The sequence below is a fragment of the Apus apus genome, chromosome 14 (assembly GCF_020740795.1).
Source record: "Apus apus isolate bApuApu2 chromosome 14, bApuApu2.pri.cur, whole genome shotgun sequence".
Lineage (NCBI taxonomy): Eukaryota > Metazoa > Chordata > Aves > Apodiformes > Apodidae > Apus > Apus apus.
In genome coordinates this window covers 15,390,464-15,409,371 of record NC_067295.1, presented here as the reverse complement: position 1 = coordinate 15,409,371, position 18,908 = coordinate 15,390,464, and the positions used below count along the sequence as shown (strand labels likewise).

Here is an 18,908-nt window from a genome sequence, read left to right as displayed (position 1 = left end):
TCCTCCCTGGCATTTTCCACAGGGCTGGTTCCCTGCTCGTGCCTGGAGCCGTCCTGGCATCCCAAAGCTCTGCTGTCCTTGGCCACAAACACTTGGAAACTTGGGAGGGGAAGCAGGGGGTGGGGGTGGGGGGGAGGAAAAGGCAAAACAACTTTGCTTTCCCAGCAAACATGAGCCTATCTGTGAGGAAAGCCAGCTCTGACTGCCCACAGGATGGACGGGGGAGACGGAGAAGCTACGGAAACCACTCTCCAAGGACACTCTTGGGGCCCCAGGCTGGGAATGCTGCCCTGTCCAGAGACCAAAACCAGCCCCACAGAGACCTGGCTGTGGGACAGGGTCCAGCTGAAAGGAGAGGGGATGAAGAGCATCCCACCTGCTCAGGGCAGCATCCCACAGAGGTAGCCTGGCTGGCAATGCCAAGCCCAGCAGCAGCTTGCCAGCCAGCCTGGTCTCACAGCAGGCAACCTGGGCTTAAATTTGCTTGAAACCCATTTCAATCCAGGGAAAAGGGAGGTAAGTTGTGTCTATCGTCCCCCACCCGAGTCTACAGCAATCCCAGCACCCCCAAAGCCCTGAAACACCCCATGACAGCCCAGCCTCTGGGTGCTGGCAGCCAGAAACCTGTCACACCACCGAGGGATGCCACCTGGGAGGCTGCCACCTGCAGCAAGGCACCACCAGCCTCTCAGCCACAATTATTTGCCTCTTCGCCACAATATTTGCCTCTTCTCATGGCCTGGACAATGTCACTTTTCAAAGAAGCCAGGGAGCCTGCACCCAGCCTAGGCTGAAGGCAACTATCACAACACAGCCCGGGAGGGTGAGGTTTCCAGGCTGGATAATACCCCTCGAGGTTGGGCAACTGCATCTCAAAAATACCCTTTCCCCCCAAAAAAACAACTCAGGAGACACCAGCTCATGCAGACCTCCCTCAGCACCCCAAAAACTTGCAGCCACCACCTCTCCTGGTCCAACCCCCCCCAGTCAGACCCAGGCAGGGAGGACTATGAAGACACACACAGGTATCTCCAGATACATCAGGAGTGCACCCCCCACGGGATGATGAGCTGCTCACTAAAGGTGTTGCAGTCACCGACCAACCTGGCAAAGTGGCTGAGCTGGGTGGATGCCCAACCTGCCCCTTCCCAGCACCTCCGGGCTGAGAATGGTCCTAGGGCTGGAGACCTCCCTCCTCCAAGAACCTCAGCCCTGGTTTCACGCCAGCACCCACCTGTGGACACATGGCCCCCTCGCCCGCGGCGAACCCAGCAGCTGCCGGCTGCTCTGGCCGGGCCAGAGGGAAGCAAAGTCCAAGAGGGGCCAGGCAGGATGGAGCTCCAGTCCCCAACACAGCCCCTTTTGTTCCGGGCCTCCTCGATAAGGAGCAGGAAGCTAATTCCCTGGGACTGCAGCCCTTCCTCCCCCAGGAACACCAACACCAAAACACGCCTCCCGAGCCAGGTGCTCAGGCTTTCTTTTCCCATTCAACCAGCACTGATTCAAGAAGGGTTCATTTTGAGGAGGAACTGCAGAGGTTTCCTTATCTCGCCCTTCCTGATACTCCTGGTGAATATTTAAGCACTGAATGACAAACTCCTTCCTTGTAGCCACAAATAGAGAGATGAATAAAGCTTGTCCTGCCGGGCCAGGGGAGGATCAGGAGCACTTTGCTACTGATAAGGAATCACAGTCGCCCTCTGGGTGACTCAAGCAGCAATCTGTGATGACAATATTGTCCTCAGATTGGGGCTGAGGCTTGGGTGGTGGGTGATAAGGGAGTTGACCAACACACCAGCCCCAGCTCTGCATTGTCCTCACCCAGCAGCTGCTTTCTGCAGACACGGGAGCCCAGGCAGAGCAGCTGGTCCATGGATCCTCCCTTCCCCAAGGCACCCGCTGGGGGACAGAGTGCAGGACCTGCCAGGCACAACTCAAAGCCTCAAGTTTGCAAGGCTTGGGTTGTTTTCCTCTCTCCTCTCTCCAGAACCTTCACGCCCTCCAAACCCTGCTCTCCCTCAGCCGTGCCTATCTAGCATCAACAAACTGATTTCCTTCCATTACCTCCACATTTTCTCCAGCTTATCCTTGCTCTCCTCTGGGCCACATCCTTCCTGAAGCACAGTGCAGAACCTACTCCTCAGCAACACTGACTGGAAGCCTCTTGAACCTTGATAACCAGTTGACCTTCTGTGCCGAGTCCAAAACAAACCCACAACCCAAGGAGTCCTGCTGAGGAGCAGAGGAGTTATGCTTTAACCCAGGCTCTCCTGGATCTGCTGCTCATCTCAGCAGGCTGAAGCCCCTTTGCTCTCCCAGCTCCTCTGTGGGGGCTGCAAGACCTCAGGGAAGTTCTGGCACCCCTGTGAGGAGCCCAAAGTCAGAAACACCTACAGCCAAGCTACTCAGGAACCCCAAATCACCACCAGCTCTACTTTTCAAACTCCTCCTAACCACAGTGCTGCTACCCAGTTCCTGTGGGATCTGCTCTAAGGGATCCTGCTCTAGCAGGGAGTTGGACCAGATGATCTCCAGAGGCCCCTTCCAACCCCCACCCCTCTGGGACTCTGGGTGATTCCCACGGTTCTTGGTGCCACACGCTGTGCTCACAGTACAAGATAAGGCTCCAAGGTCTTTGCTTTCCAAACTCCTTCCAACCCATTTTGTGCAAAGCAAACACTCCAACAAGAATATTTTCCAGCAAAGAAATTTCTCACCATAACCCTGAATGAAGAGTCCTGCCTTCAGGGACATGTGTAGACGATCACACTCCCATCCTTTCCTCTAACCAGCACCATGTCTGTACAAGATATGAATTTCCTTGGGATTTTCAGGCTTTCTGTTACCAAGTTATCACCGTGGACTGATTACTCTACCAACCATCAACCCAACTCTACCAACCATCAACCCAACTCTACCCAGCCCAGTGCTAACCCACGTCCCTCAGCACCACATCTGCAGGGCTTGGAAACCCCACCAGGGATGGGGATTGAACCCCCTCCCTGGGCAGCCTGGGCCAGGGGTTCATGACCCTTTCAGGGAAGAATTTTCTCCCCAGATCCCATCTCAACCTCCCCTGGCACCTGGCAGAGCTGGTGAGCTGAACCCCGGGTCTGCCCTGGCTCTGGAGCACCTCGAGCAGCTTGGAGACAGGTTGTCTTTGAAGGCTGCAAAGCTGTCTTTTTCAGACTGGTTGGTCCCTACCACATGCTCACCTGCTGGTAACTCTGGTGTGGAGAGACAGAGGAGGACAAACCTCATAGGAAACTGCTGAGGATTGCAAAGTAAGCCCACCACCAGGGCCAGAAAACATGTCCTCCAAAACCTCTGTGCTCCCCGGGCACAGCTCTCTGCCCTTGGGGGAGGCAAATCTCCTCCTGGGGAGTCTGTAATAAGAAAGGAGGGCTCAGAAGGTCCACTGGGCTACCAGGAGGAGGGACAGTGGGTCTACAGCAGAGCCCTACAGCCACCCTACACGGGCTCCTTGCAAAACACGAGCCACAAGGGATGACAGTTGATGCCTCCAGGGAAGGGCTGCACACCCAAGCTGGGCTACACCAGGCTCTTAGCAACAGCTTCTGCCTTACCAGTGCACAGCTGGAACCCTGCAGGTCTCCAGTCCCCTTTGTAGAAACTCTTTGAGCAGCTGGAGGAACCCAGAGATGTGAATTTCAGTTGCCTCACTCTGATTTTTTTTTTGCTCTTCAAGAAGCAGGAAGTTCCAACTGCTCTGCATGACCAGAAATTCCAACTGTAGCAGAGGCAACAGACCCTTCAGCAGGGACCAGCTGTGTCTCTGGACAGGCAGGATGTGCCCCCTGCTCCCAAAATGCACAAAACCAGATGTGGGACCTCACCAAAGCCTCTTTTTACTGCCTGGATCCACTCCTGCTGTCCTGCACTTGCTGCTGAACATTGAGGTTGGACATGAGGAGGAAATTCTTGGCTGTGAGGGTGGTGAGAGCCTGGCCCAGGTTGCCCAGGGAAGCTGTGGCTGCCCCATCCCTGGCAGTGTTGAAGGGCAGGTTGGATGGGGCTTGGAGCAGCCTGGGCTGGTGGGAGGTGTCCCTGCCCATGCAGGGGGTGGGACTGGATGGTCTTGAAGGTGCCTGAGCTCGGTGCCTCTCCCGCTTCCACCGGCCGCCCAGCAGATGGCAACAGCCCCTCGCCAGGCGCCCAGCACCGCCCAGCACCCCCTGCCCTGTTCTCAGCTTTCCCTCCTTTGCAGATCTCAAAAAGGGCTTTTCTACAACCCTGCTGGGCCAGGTCCCCAGGGCTACAACAGCTGTTGGTGCTATTTATCGTGCTCACCTGCCTGCCTCTCCCGAGCAGAGCTTTGCACTGGCTCTGCCCCTCCTCCAGCCCACCTGAGGTCACACATCTCCATGGCCACCTGAGGTCACACATCCCCCTGCCCACCTGAGGTCACACATCCCCACCTGAGGTCACACATCCCCACCTGAGGTCACACATCCCCATGCCCACCTGAGGTTTCACATGCCCACCTGAGGTCACACATCCCCATGCCCACCTGAGGTTTCACATGCCCACCTGAGGTCACACATCCCCATGCTCACCTGAGGTCACACATCCCCATGCCCACCTGGGGTCACACATCCCCATGCCCACCTGGGGTCACACATCCCCATGCCCACCTGAGGTTTCACATGCCCACCTGAGGTCACACATCTCCATGCTCACCTGAGGTTTCACATGCCCACCTGAGGTCTCACATCCCCATGCTCACCTGAGGTCACACATCCCCATGCCCACCTGAGGTTTCACATGCCCACCTGAGGTCACACATCCCCATGCCCACCTGAGGTTTCACATGCCCACCTGAGGTCACACATCTCCATGCTCACCTGAGGTTTCACATGCCCACCTGAGGTCTCACATCCCCATGCTCACCTGAGGTCACACATCCCCATGCCCACCTGAGGTTTCACATGCCCACCTGAGGTCACACATCTCCATGCCCACCTGAGGTCACACATCCCCCTGCCCACCTGAGGTCTCACATCCCCCTGCCCACCTGAGGTCTCACATCTCCATGCCCAACCCCAGATAACTCCAGCAGCAGATCCAAGCTTGGTGGCTGCTTTGATTCCAGGACAGTCAGCCTCTCCGCTCTGCACTGTGGCTCAGGGGGCTCATCCACTCCCAGGAGACAGGGCAGAGGGGACAGGGAGCACTTCTACCAAGGCAAGGCACAGCAGGCACCAAGAAAGCTCACTCCAAATTCACCTTTCCACCCCAAAGCACCTCAGAGTGGAGTCAAGAGCTTCATGAGAGCTTGCAAGGGAGGTGAGGAGAACTCACACCACCTTCCAGGCACCAAAGCTGCACTAGCCCAGCCTGGGGGGAAACAGACTCTGGTGTCTGGACAGACAGACTCCCAGCTCCCTTCACCTAGATTCTACAAAGCAGAGTGGCCAAAACTGCTGGAATTGTCTTCTTTTTGGGTGATGTTCCCCTGCAGAAGGAGAAAGCAGAGAGCCTGACACCCAGCTTTCCTGCCACCACCAGAATTCCACCTCAGCTGGGGACAAACACAGTACCTGGGGCTGCAGGCAGGTCACCCCAGCCAGGTGAGGCTCTCCCTGCCCTGGAGCAGAGGGACAGGGAATGAGATTCCTCTTGCACATGTGACAGCAGAGCCCTGAGAGACCCTGACACTACAAAGGTCCCTGGCCTGAAGTGTCAAAGTTCAGGCCTTGACCCTTTGAGAGGCTTTTTAGCCCCTACTGGGAGATGTTAGTTCTTCTCTCTGTGGAGCAAACACTTGCTGAATGACACCAACCCTGGGTACTGGGGGGTTCAGCTGGTCATGAACTGTAGAACCCCAGACTGCTTTGGGTAGGAAGGCACCTTAAAGGCCATCAGGTTCCAACCCCCCTGCACGGGCAGGGACACCTCCCACCAGCCCAGGCTGCTCCAAGCCCCATCCAACCTGCCCTTCAACACTGCCAGGGATGGGGCAGCCACAGCTTCCCTGGGCAGCCTGGGCCAGGCTCTCACCACCCTCATGGTGAAGAGTTTCTTCCTCATGTCTCATCTAAATGTCCCCTCTTTCAGCTTGAATCCATTTCCCCTCATCCTGTCCCTGATGCTCAGCTCACTCTGATGACAGCCACCAGGAGAGGGGATGAGTCACCAAGGAGAGCAACCTTCTGATCCAAGAGAAGACATTTTCATTTAGACTGCTTAAAGCACGAGTTTACACTTGTTTGAACAAACCTGGAGGAGAAAAGGTCTCTTTCAAGGCCTCAACACTTGCAAGAGCCAAGTACTTGAGCCATTTTGTGCTGTTTAAGGAGGACCTGAGCTGATTCTCCAAGTCCAGTGACCACGAGTACTCTCAGCACCCACCTGCCAAACTTCCTCTGATGTGACACGAGAGGAGAAAAGCCCTGCCAAAGCAGGAGGGGCTCACCAGGTGTCTGAAGTCCATGGCCTATGTTTTGGGGGCTGAGAAGAAGCTTGTTTAGCTGCCTGGTGGTCCCCTGTGGTGGCAAGTTTTTGAGCAGCACCCTTGCTGTGCACTGTCTGAAATGGGGCCATTGGAGAATGCAAACTGCTTTTTGGTGGCGGGGGAGGTCTACTGGGAGAGAAAGGCAACACCCTCCCTTCTGGAAGGGTGCTTTTTCCTCCTCCTCTTTTCCAGGTGAATCCATGCCAGGTGGAACATAGAGTAGAAAAAGCCATTTCTTCTGTTTTCTGTCTTAGGATTTCCAGAGTGGCTGCTTGTGGTACCGAGTGGGTTCTCTGCACCAGCAGAGAGCTCTGCCAGGCAGGGCAGCACCACGATCCAGTGAAAAATCCCTCATCTGCTGCTCCCAGCAGGTTGCTCCTCTCATCCCACCTCCCTGGAGCAGCTCAGGCTTTCCAGAGCTCAGCACTTACAGGACGCGTGGAACCAAACGCACGTTGGAAGCTCACGGCTCAGCTAAAGGAGCACAAAAAACCCCCCACCTGCCCCAAGACACCCATTTCTTTTTACACTTCCAACACTGAGCAGTGTTTCTCGAGCATGTTCTCATCTCCTGAACCTCCATGAAACCCTTGCAGGGCTGGAAATGATTTCAAATCATGTATCCAAGACAACAAGGGTAATTCTTCCCTGGCATATTCAGCGTAGACACCAAAGCTCTGATCTTCAAACCATTACCCTGAATTCAGTCTAGAAACCCATTTACATCTTCCTGAAAAGGAGATTTCAGGATTCATCACCTTCATCCTCTGGGTCACCTTGTTGTTTCAAGGAAATGATGGCCCAGCAGCAGCAGGATTTCATCCCAGCAGGGCACAGACTCTGCTTGTTGGTATTCCTGCCCAGAAGAGGCTGCAGCACTGACAGAGCTCATCTATGTTAAATTAGCCCTTAGAAAACATCCCTGCTCTGAATCTCAGAAGATTGGCCCTTGAAGCAGGTCTGAGGAGCACCGAGCAAAGGCCTTGTCTGCACGAGCACAGCCACCCACTGTCACAGCCTCCAAACTGCTCAGTCCAGCCCTTAACAAGCACATTTGTGACCTCATACCAGAGAGAGAAAGAACGTGAAAACCCACCTCCCTCCCTGCCCTCCTGGCCCCCCCTTCTACCCAGCTATTCCTGGCTTTTCTATCTTTCAAAAAGGGAGAATAATCTAATATTCAACATGCCCTGGAAAGCCTTCTGGGGGAGGAACCCAGCTCTCTAGGCTGGGTTCATCTGAGCAGTCCTCAGGGAATAAGGGGTTTGCTCAGGGTGACAGTGCAAATCTTTAGCCAACTGGCTCAGGAGAAAAACCTGTGCCTGGCTGGAAAATGGGATGATGACCTGGTCAACTGTCAAGCTTGTCCTCCAAGTGAGAGCTTCAAGCCATTGTACATGATGGACTTGTGCTTCTCACTAACACAGGGAGGATTAGTTACCCAACACCCAGCTTACCATTAGCAAACTCAAAAGAACACCTTGAAGCTTCTACCTAGAAGTCACAAGCCCCAGAACAGAGAGAAAAGAAAGACACATTTTTGTCTTCTGCTCTGCCTTTCGCTGGCCAAACAGCACTGAGTGCCCATGTCCAACTGCCCTGCTGTGCCTCTCAGGTAGGCTCCTGGCTGGTACAACTCAATGTCAGGCTCAGGTTCTCCAACCTCAGAAAATCCAGCAACAAGACAAACCCCACAGCAGCAGGCATCCTTCCCACATTGCTGGTGTTTCACCCCAAAAAGGCTCTCCCTCTCTCACCCTGCTCTGACATCTCACGTGCTAAGTCAACAGGAGTTTTGCTGGAACACCCATTCTAACTTGGTGCAAATTCTCTGTGCCAGCACCCACAGGTGAAAGGATTTGTCTTTACTCCACATCAAGCATCCCTGAGCTCTGGCACAGCACATGCTCTTCCCAACCAGCCAACCCCTCCCTGCCAGAGTCTCACACTGTCCAGAACTGACAACTGCAGGAATTAACAATGCTCATACTTGCCTCAAACGTGACAAAGTCATCAAACTCATCAGGACAGGCTGGGGCTTCCTCCTCGGGGGTGTATCCCATATCATACAACTGGCTGTCGGGATCTGCAGAGGAAAACAGAAAGAGAATCAGCCAAAGGAAACGTGCACCCTCAAAACGAGAGACAGCTTTGAGAGGCACGACAGCAGAAGGACAAGAACCTCCTCTTGAACGCACCAGTGCCTTCAGCTTTCAGAAAGGTCTTCTGCTTCCAGACATCCCACCACCACCACCACCTCAGCTGGAAGGCAAGTGGGATGGCTGCTCCCTGGTCCTACGAGGCCCCTTGCTGCTCGGATGGGGCTAGCTCCTGGATTCATCCCTACCCCACCATGGTCTTCATTCCTTTTCCTGGTTTCTTCCCTCTCTCTGTTTCCTGCATCCTCTTATTCTTCTCCCAGAAGGCTTTAATCCTGCTGTGGGCAGGGAATACATTAGATCTATGCATGACAGCCAACTACCATGGGAACGGCGGAGGAAGCAGGCTGCACCAAAGCTTGTCTCCTCTCCTGCTCCTCCCGTGGCCAGTCACATCAGGAGCCACCCTCACAAGGGGGACAGGAAAATAAAAAGGTTTTCAAGATTCCTTTTTAAAAAATCCATGCATTTATTCCTCCCAGCCCCATCTGCAGCAGAGCAGCAATTCTCGGAGCTCTTCGACTGAGGAAGGGAGCGTAAATTCCCTGGGCTCCCTCCAGCAACAGCTCCTGGCTGCTCCAGCACCCGACCTAGATCACAGGCTGGAAACACCAAATCAAGATCAGATGCTGCAAGTCCCCCCAAAATAAACAGCAGGCTCCAAACCACACGCCTTGGAGCTGCAAACGTGGTGGCACTAGGTTTGGCTGATGCGGATGAAGTTGGGCGGGCAGAGGGAGTCACTGTGCTCCTAGGGAAGCTCAGGATTTGGGGAGGTTTTCTTTCTAGGGCTGCTGGAGGCAGAGGATGAGAGCAGAGCTCCAAAGCAGGGTCTGCTCTCTGCATCCTTCAGGCTGGCAGCTTCCCAGCAGGCTGGTGGTGCAGCCAATTCCAACAGCTCCCAGGCTGGGGTCCAAACCCCAGGGGCACATGAAGGCTCAGGCTGGTTTGCTGCCACCCTGAGGGGACTGTCCCCAGCCCACCCAACTCCAAGGACATGTTATATCCCTTGTACAGCCACAGCCCCAGCTCCAGATATCAAGGCCATTCCTCATTATGGGATCTGTACAGCTAGTACAAAGATCAGCAGCCTGGGCTGGTGGGAGGTGTCCCTGCCCATGCAGGGGGTTGGGGCTGGATGATCTCTAAGGTCCCTTCCAACCCAAACCAGTCTGGGATTCTATGAAGTCAAGGCATTAGGGCACAGGACAGGGTAAGGAGTCAGGCTTGCAGCAGCACACTCCCACCCTCCCACCCAAGCACTGCCCCAGGGACTCATTTCATGGCCAGCTGAAACACAGTCATGGTCCCAGAGCCACCAACTCAATGGGTACCAGCAGCCCATGGGGGTGGGAGAAGCTGAGCACGTGGCACTGAGAAACCAGCCCTCTCCAAAGCTGGCTCCACAGGGTTAGACCAGAAATCAAACCCAGGAACAAGCCAAATTGCTTCTCCAGAAACCAGCAGATGATGCTGGGCCCTACAGCAAGCACCTGGCAGGGCCACGGCCTTGGCAAGGTGCTCTTGGTCACAGTCTGCCTTTGATAGCCCACTGGCCACAGCAGTGCTGCCAGCAGCTGTGCCCTGGTGCTGCCATCTGCCAGGCTCTGCTGTCACCCTGTCCAAGGCAGTGAGACACACGTGGGATGGCTGCTCCTGGAGGCCAGGCAGCCCCAGCCCACCTCCTGCCCTAACTCACAGGTGTTGCACTGAAGTGTCTTGAGATGTTACCCCAGCCCCACCAGCAGATCTCCATCTGAGCCTGCAATCCAGAGGATTTTTCCCACGAGTTATCCCTGCTGCTACTCTGGGATTTGAGAACCTCCCTGCTGCCAGCAGGGAGAACTGAGGGAATGGGGACAGGGATAATGCTAGGGGAGTTCTTGAGAGCAGGTCTCACCAAGAGGAGCCTCTGCCCAATTCTGGGAAACCCAAACAGTGCTCCTGGCAGGCAAACCCATGTCATGTCACTGAAACAGAGGGGACAGCCCCCCACGGACACCTCTTGGTGACCATAGATGGTCAGCAGAGGTGGTTGGGATGTGCACATCCAAAGATCAGTTGGTATCCCGGTCCTCTGCCCAGCCTGGGCTCTGCCTTGTGACATGTCCCCCTCCATGTCAGCCTTGCTGACAGTTCTGCCCTCCAACCATGCCCTGGCACAGTCCAAGGGCTCCATCTGCAGCCCACCTCAACCCCTGAGCTGAGAGCAGCAAGACTCCAGCCACCCAGCCAGGTGCTGGTGCATCCAGCTGCCTGATCTCACACCCCAGCTGGGCAACCCAGCCAGCCTCACTAGTGACCACCCTGTGAGGCCACCTCCAGTGCTGCTGGTGGCACCACACCACAGCCCCAGGGGCCACAGAGCACCCCAAAGGCAGCAGAGCCAGGCCCAGCCTGCTCCCTTCTGCTGACCCCCATGGCATTTCTCTTCCTCCCCCTGCAAGCAGCCACACGCAACCTTCCTCCTGCTTTCCTCCTGACACAGACAAAGCTATTTATTCCACTCGTTCCTTCCAAAGAGACTCGAAAAAGGGAGGATTTACAGTCAAATGAAGGCTTCCAGCTCCCTTCTGAAGCAGGGATATAAAGCGTGGGCAGCCAAGGAGCAAAGAGCTCCCCAGCATCAGCTGCCTCCAGCACAGCTCTTGCCCAGCCCAGGTGCTCCTGGAGCCTTCCCAGCCCTCCACACCTTTCTTGGTGCAGGGGCAAATGTGGGACTGGTTGCTCCATCTGCCTGCAGAGTGTCCAACCCTAAGAGGGGGTCCCTGCACAGGCAGGGTTTATTTTTTTTTTACAGCAAGTTCCAGTGTTAAAAGCCAAGAGGGAGTGTTGGGAGAGATCACCTGCACCTTTGCTGGTGGGGTGGCCATGCCCAGGAGACAGCACTTTGGTGTTTCCACCTTCAGAGAGCAAAGACAATCACCACCACAAACAAAGGGTGACTTTTCTGCTCGATCCATTCCCTCCCCCTCCAAAAAAAGCCATATGGTGCTTTGTGTATAGGGAGAGTTGCCATGGAGAGCTTGCCTGTAAGTCTCCCAGCACAATAGGCTGCATTAAGCTTTCAAATTCCTGGGCAAAAAGAGCCCAAAAAAAAACCCTCCCAGAAGGCTTTTGCTGCCCAGCTGGCACTGCCCATGAGAAGAGCACTGTCCTCCAGGTGCAGAAGGAGACATGGAGGGCTCTGCTGGCTGCTCCCCCGCACGCACAAGGCAGGAGGATGGCCACGGGCCACCACCACCACACAGCCCTGCTCCAGCAGCACGTGGGGAGCACAAATGCTGCAGCTCCCTCTGCTCTCCCCCTTGGACCTCAAAGCCAAATCCCAGCTGATATCCCCCACTCTCCCTCACATCCCCTTCTCACACCATAAAGGGCACTTCCACCTCTCACACCCATCCCTGGTTTCACTCGACCTCTTTTCCTTCCACCTGAGGCTCCATGGGGTCAGCACACTTGGAGTCACCTCCTTCCAATCCTGCTCCACTTCACAGCTTTTGCCTGGAGATGTTGACACCACTAGGAGCTGCATTTTGTCCTCCCACCTGAGCGTCCATGACCAGCTTCTCCCATGGTTTCAGCTCCACCCATCACTCCCCCACTGCCACTCCTGTTACATCCATGCACAGCCAAACATCTCAAAGCCAAAAAGCAGGCTCCAAAAACCCTCCAGGGAGGCCTCCTGCCCACCAATCCCCCTGCAAAGAGCCTAGAGGCAATAGGCTAGGTCTTCTTCCCAAATTAATTGCACTCATTTATTTGACCAGAACACGTGGGCAGAGTCCCAGGCATCTGGATGAAGCTCCAGTTGAATTCTTGGACTTGCTTCACCAGAGCAACGTGGCTGATGTAGAGTTTATAGAAGTAATTGTGAACCAGTAAGACCAGGCATGTGTGGTGTAGCACCCAGAGAAGCAAAGGTGCATTTGGAAAAAAATAAACAAATATGTAAAAAGCAAATTAAGTCCACTCTGAGGGACCTGCAGCATCCCTTTGATTCCTTTTTCCTGCTCCTGCCTTGAAGCTTCCTGTTGCCTGGCTGAGAGATTCTTTCCTGGGAGGGTGGTGAGAGCCTGGCCCAGGTTGCCCAGGGAAGCTGTGGCTGCCCCAGCCCTGGCAGTGTTGAAGGGCAGGTTGGATGGGGCTTGGAGCAACCTGGGCTGGTGGGAGGTGTCCCTGCCCGTGCAGGAGGGTTGGAACTGGATGGTCTTGAAGGTCCCTTCCCACCCAAACCATTTCTATGAAGGTCACCTCACAGGCTCACTGCATCGACCACACCACTCACTGGGGAGATGAGATTTCCCGTGTTCCCCCCAGTGCTGCCCTGCTGGCTTATGCCTCTGCACCAAAACCTGCACCTCCCTCTACCCTTAAACTGTCCCAGTTCCTCCCAGTGTTTCCGAAAATTGTTGCCCAAACATTGCTCTGCAAAGCTGCTGAGAAGGACCACGTCTGCTCTCCCACGGATGGAGATGCTGCAGGGAGATGCCTCCTGGCTGCATGGCAAACACACAGCTAGAGAACCCCAGGATGGGTGCTGGGCTCTTCATGGGGGTGAATTTGAACCCTCTGAGGTCTCCTTGGACTGACAGGAGAATCACTTCAAGGCGCCTTGGACCTGCAACAGGAACCTGGGCTTTTCAAGAAACACACCAGAGCCTCCAGCTACAGGAACAGAAGTCCCGGGGTACCAAGAGCTCCTGAAATAGATTCTAAAAACTGCTTGCAGAAGACAGGATTGCAGTGAAAAGGCACCTTGAGCAAAGAGCTGTGGGTACAGTAGTGACACCCGGGTCAGAAACAGAGCCAGTTTTCTCAGCTTCATATAGGAATGGCCTAGAAAAAACAAGAGCCTTTCAGAAGAATTTAAGTCATCTGCCAACACAGGCTGCACATACCGCTGTGAGCCACAGAGCCACAACCTCCAAGTGACTGGAACAGTGTGGATTATGTGCAGCTAACAGAGCTGAATTATTCCACGCAGGAAAGAGGTTGGGAACCTGCATGAATGGCACAAAACAAAACAAGGCTCCCTCCTTCTCTTGAGGGAGGAGAACTGATAGAAACTGAGCTGCCTGCCCGGGCACGCTGCTGGAGAACAAGGTGGCAAAAAAGACACTGAGCCAAGTGTTAAAAACTGAGAGGGATTTAGGAGGATCTTGCATCCAGAGCAAAGAGACAGGAGAAGGAACCATCCAGCATTTCCAGAGAAGGCTCAGGGTACTGAGTGTTCCCCAAAGCTCAGGCACCCTGGTGGTGTTAGTCCCTGCAGGATCAAGCAAACTCCAGTCCAACCATCTGCCCTTCTGCTCTCGCCAAGGGATCCAGGAGAACAGTTCAGAACTTGATCATTGATCAGAGCAGCTTCCTGTGAGCTGCTTGTCCTGCAGCTCAACCTGCTGACTCCTCCAGTGATGAGACAACGAGCCAGGAGCACGTCATAGGAACATGGAATGGTTTGGGTTGGAAGGGACCTTATGGATCATCAGGTTCCTGCATGGGCAGGGACACCTCCCACCAGCCCAGGCTGCTCCAAGCCCCATCCAACCTGCCCTTCAACACTGCCAGGGATGGGGCAGCCACAGCTTCCCTGGGCAACCTGGGCCAGGCTCTCACCACCCTCACAGCCAAGAATTCCCTCCTCATGTCCAACCTCAATCTCCTCTCTGCCAGTTTTCATCCATCCCCTCTTGTCCTCTCCCTCCCTGCCCTTGTCCCAAGCCCCTCCCCAGCTTTCCTGGAGCCCCTTCAGGCACTGGAAGCTGCTCTAAGGTCTCCCTGGAGCCTTCTCTTCTCCAGGCTGAACCCCCCAACTCTCCCAGCCAGGCTCCAGAGCAGAGCTGCTCCAGCTCTCTGATCATCTCCGTGGCCTCCTCTGGACTTTCCCCAGGAGCTCCACGTCCTTACATTGAAGGCTTTACCAAAGACTATAATTTTACAACCAAAACTTACACAAGGAATAACTGAGTGTCAAGCTCAGGCCCCCAAGGAGGCAGTGTCAGAATGAAGGGTGTTTACACAACCCTCATGCAAGCCCCTCTCAGCTCATCCCCTGAGCATTGTTCTCATGGACTGGTACTTATCCCACATTCCTTTTCATCCTCTTCACTACAGTGCAGGCCCTCCAGCTTTGTTTAAAAATACCATCTAAAAACATAATAAACCAAAAGAATCTCATGGTATCCAAGCACTTTGGAAGCAGGAATCTGGCTGCCTTCCCTTCATCTCAGACACCTGCTGGTCGTTGCTGCCTCTGATGGGCCAGAGACAGGAAACCACCACTAGCACATGTGGGGTTTGGAATTGAGTTTTAACATATGGATTCTCTGTTTGCATCTTCAGCAATCTGAGCTGTCCTTTCGGGGTGTGCTAGTCATCAAGACCAGCTCCAACTCCTCCAGACTCGTGTCAGCCTGGAACACGGGCTCACTGCTGGAGGTGTGGAACATGAGGAGCAGGTTTGTGGCCACCAGTGAGTGGTTCAGGGCCACTTGGTGACATACCAGCAGCAAAGGCTGAGAGACTGAGCCTCCAAAATAGCACAAGCTGCCCTGGTGAGGAGACCTCCTCATGTCCTCCATCTCCTGCACTCCAGCTTCTACTTTCAGTGACTCTATTTCAGGAAGCACAGCTGGATTCTGCAGCCAGCAGCTTTATTCCCTGCTTTGTGAAGAGAATGAGGCAGAATCTCTCAAGAGGGTGCACACAACTATGCAACCACAGGACATCCTAACTTAGCTTCTCTGAACACACTCAATGGAGACACATCCTCTGGGACATCCAGCAGATGGTCTTTTGTCAAGTGTTTGAGTGCATTGAAGTAGAAGCTCTTTTAGATGCTCCACATCCAGCCTGATTTGGGCAGGAGCACCCAGAAGACAACTGGCTCCTCCTAGATAAGATGGTCTCAAAAGCAAAATGAAATGTAAGAGAACCATGGGAACCTGGAGGCACCAGAGCTTTTGACACGCCAGGTAAACACAGGCAGGAAACAAAGCAGTTTCTCACACCAGCTGAGGCCCTGGCTGAATGGCACCATCCCACCCCAGAGCACTTCAGCCTTCCACACCACTTCCAGCTCAGAGGTCCCACACGAAAAGATCTAAGGTCCCCCCCTGGAGCCTTCTCTTCTCCAGGCTGAATCACAGAACCACGTCATTATTAGGGCTGGAAAAGCCCTCTGAGATCATCAAATCCAGCCTATGACCTAACATCACCACACCTGCTGGACCATGGCACTAACACCCCCAACTCTCCCAGCCTGTCCCCAGAGCAGAGCTGCTCCAGCCCTGCCATCATCTCCGTGGCCTCCTCTGGATTCTCTCCAACAGCTCCATGTCCTTCTTGTGTTGGGGACCCCAGAGCTGGACCCAGCCCTGCAGGGGGGTCTCACAAGAGCAGTGGGGATCTTCACTGGAGTCTTCCCTACCTGAAAGAGAAACAAGCTGCCCAGTAGCTAGACAGATGTACTGGAGCAGTCAGACTGTATGAGCTTGGAAAAGATGATCATCAAGAAGGAAGACATCTGAGGGACACACACCCCAACTCAGGGAGAGCCATGGCTCGGTCCGAGCAGGAGGGGTGTGAGCTGAAGTGAGCTGTGGTTAGTCAGGACAGCAGGGAGAGGTTTTTCTCTTGGGCAGGGGGATGCTCAGCAGAGCCAGCCCTCCTGCTGCTCACCCGTCACAGCCCAACCCAGCAGCTCTGCAATGGGGACTGATTGCCCAGCACAGCCACATCACACCCAACCTCCTCCAGTCTGAGAGGGAGACCAGGAAACCCCGGGAAGAAAGGAAATTTGCCACCTCAGTCTGTGGAGGTGCCACAGAGTCCCAACCTCCAGGCCCTGACACAGCTCAGCAGGGCCCTGGGAGCAGTTATCCCTTCATTAACACCACCAGACTGGGCTGGATTCCTAAGGAGAAATGCTCTGACAGCTCTGCCTTGCCTGCTGGTGAAGAGGCAGGAAGATGGGCTGTTTGCTTTCCCTCACCTAAGCTCGGAAGCCAACCCCTCCTGATCCCAAGCCAGACATTCCTGGGAGGATGAAGGAGCCATTCTCCAGCTCCCTGGCTTGAGCAGAGCATGAATAATCCCTCGCTCTGGAGCCAACAGCCAAACCTGAGAGCTGAAAAGAGGCAGGACCCAAACCAGCAGCACCAGCACCACCCCTCGGGAGCCACCAGCTCCCCCAGACATCCAGCAGCAGCAGAGGTGGGACAAAACACCACATCCCTGCCACGGGAAATAAAACACAGGATGGAGAGAGGGTGGGACAGCAGATGGATGATGAGAAATGTCTTCTTTTCTAACAGAAGTTGCCTTTGTTTTCCTTTTAGCCATCATCACAGAAGAGAGTGTGCTAAGAATGGCTCCAAGGCTCTTATAACACACCACCCCCCTCTGGTTTTATGTTGACCATTTCCCCATGAAAACAGGTAGTCCTTGCAGGGTTATTGGCTCCTCCTTTCCCTGAGAAAGCAGTTTTCTTCTGGCCATCCACCTTAGACCTTTCATTTGCAATTTCAACTCGCCCCAGCTCGCCTTTCTCAAGCTTGGTGTTATGCTCTGAGGGTCTAAGCAGCCTACACAAGCTGCCTTTGCTCACCAGGACACACAGAAGACCCTCCCCAGAAGGCCCTTCCACCCTGCACTTCTGGTGCCCTTTGCAAGAGATTTTGGCTGCACAGCCAAGCTCTTCCCCTCTCAAGGAACTGTGTTCAAAGGGTGATGCTTTGGGTGGTGAAGCCCAGGTCAGCTGGAGTGGTGAGGGGCAGGTCTGCAGAGCTGTGACCCACCTTTCCCTGGGAATGAGGGGTGTATTTTGGACCTTGCAGCCTGTTCCACTCCGGGACAGTGACCAGATGCAGCGAGATTCCTCTGGCATTTGCTTAAAAATGTTCCTAAAGGAAGAATTCTCCCAACTGGGAGAGATGCCCGTGCCAATCTCCTGTTCCCCCAGGACACTGAGTCCTCTGCAGCAGCTTTATGGCAGCACCTCGGGAGTCTCTCCCCAGCTTTCTCCTCCCAGAGTTGCAAGGAGGCCCCTGGACACTGTTTCTCCAGCACTTCTGTGCTTCTCCCAAAAGTAGGTCACTGCAGCGTGTCCCTGCCAGGCTGCTTTTGGGAAGACAGGCTCCCTGCTCAGGCCCAGAGCACATGGAGCAGACCAGCCTGCTCCCTGATGTAACCCTTCACCCAGCTGCCAAGTTGCAAACATGAATAAACCCCATTGTTTACGTCAGTTAAAGGAGAAATGCAAACCACAAAGAGCCCCAGTGAGCCAGAAGTGCCTCCCCCCCCCAGCAGCAGCTGGGTCCTTTCCCAGGCTTATTATAGCAGAAATAAATCATAGAATCATGGGATGGGTTGGGAGGGAAGTGAAAGATCATCTAGATCCAACCCCCTGCATGGGCAGGGACACCTCCCACCAGCCCAGGCTGCTCCAAGCCCCATCCAACCTGCCCTTCAACACTGCCAGGGATGGGGCAGCCACAGCTTCCCTGGGCAACCTGGGCCAGGCTCTCACCACCCTCACAGCCAAGAATTTCCTCCTCATGTCCAACCTCAATCTCCCCTCTGCCAGTTTAAAACCATCCCCCCTCACCCTGTTACTATACTGACTTAAAAGAGCAGGAGGGAGACACGAGCTGTGCTGATCTGCTCACCACTGCTCCAGAACTTGGCCCTGGGACAGGTCTCACAGCTGAGGAGCATCTCCCAGCTCCCTGGCCACAGCTCCTGCTTCAAAGAGGAACAAGCAGTCACCCTCACTCATCCCAACCTCCCCACTCAACCCAACCCCACATGGGGACAGTTTGCAGCCAGAGTCAACCCCACTGAATCCTGGCAGCTGCATGGCTGGAGAGAAATAGTTTTGTGGGTGGTGGTTTTGTTCCTGGTTTTGCTTTTAAGGAGTAAATACTCCTCCTCCCAGTTGAGCTGGTTCAGAGTTACCCTTCCCAGCATGAAAACATACCAAAACAGAGGGTCAATCTTTGTATCTCCCCCTCTACTTTGTTCTCATGAGACCACACCTGGAGCACTATGTTCTGTTCTGGAGCCCCCAACATCAGAAGGACATGGAGCTCATGGAGAAAGTCCAGAGGAGGCCACAGAGATGATCCAAGGGCTGGAGCAGCTCTGATCTGGAGCCAGGCTGGGAGAGCTGGGGTGTTCAGCCTGGAGAAGAGAAGGCTCCAGGGAGACCTTAGAGCACCTTCCAGTGCCTGAAGGGGCTCCAGGAAAGCTGGGGAGGGACTTGGGACAAG

At 54.6% G+C, this 18,908-nt stretch overlaps 1 protein-coding gene across 4 annotated transcripts in view; it reads right to left on the bottom strand.

Annotated features, from left to right (window-relative positions):
- RAB11FIP3 (RAB11 family interacting protein 3) overlaps nt 1-18,908 on the bottom strand; it is an 81,971-nt gene that overhangs the window by 34,006 nt on the left and 29,057 nt on the right. For all 4 annotated transcript variants that reach the window (XM_051631912.1, XM_051631911.1, XM_051631914.1 and 1 more), the window contains exon 3: nt 8,470-8,561. In XM_051631912.1, the coding sequence (XP_051487872.1) occupies nt 8,470-8,561 (92 nt within the window). The remainder of the gene's footprint in view (nt 1-8,469; nt 8,562-18,908) is intronic.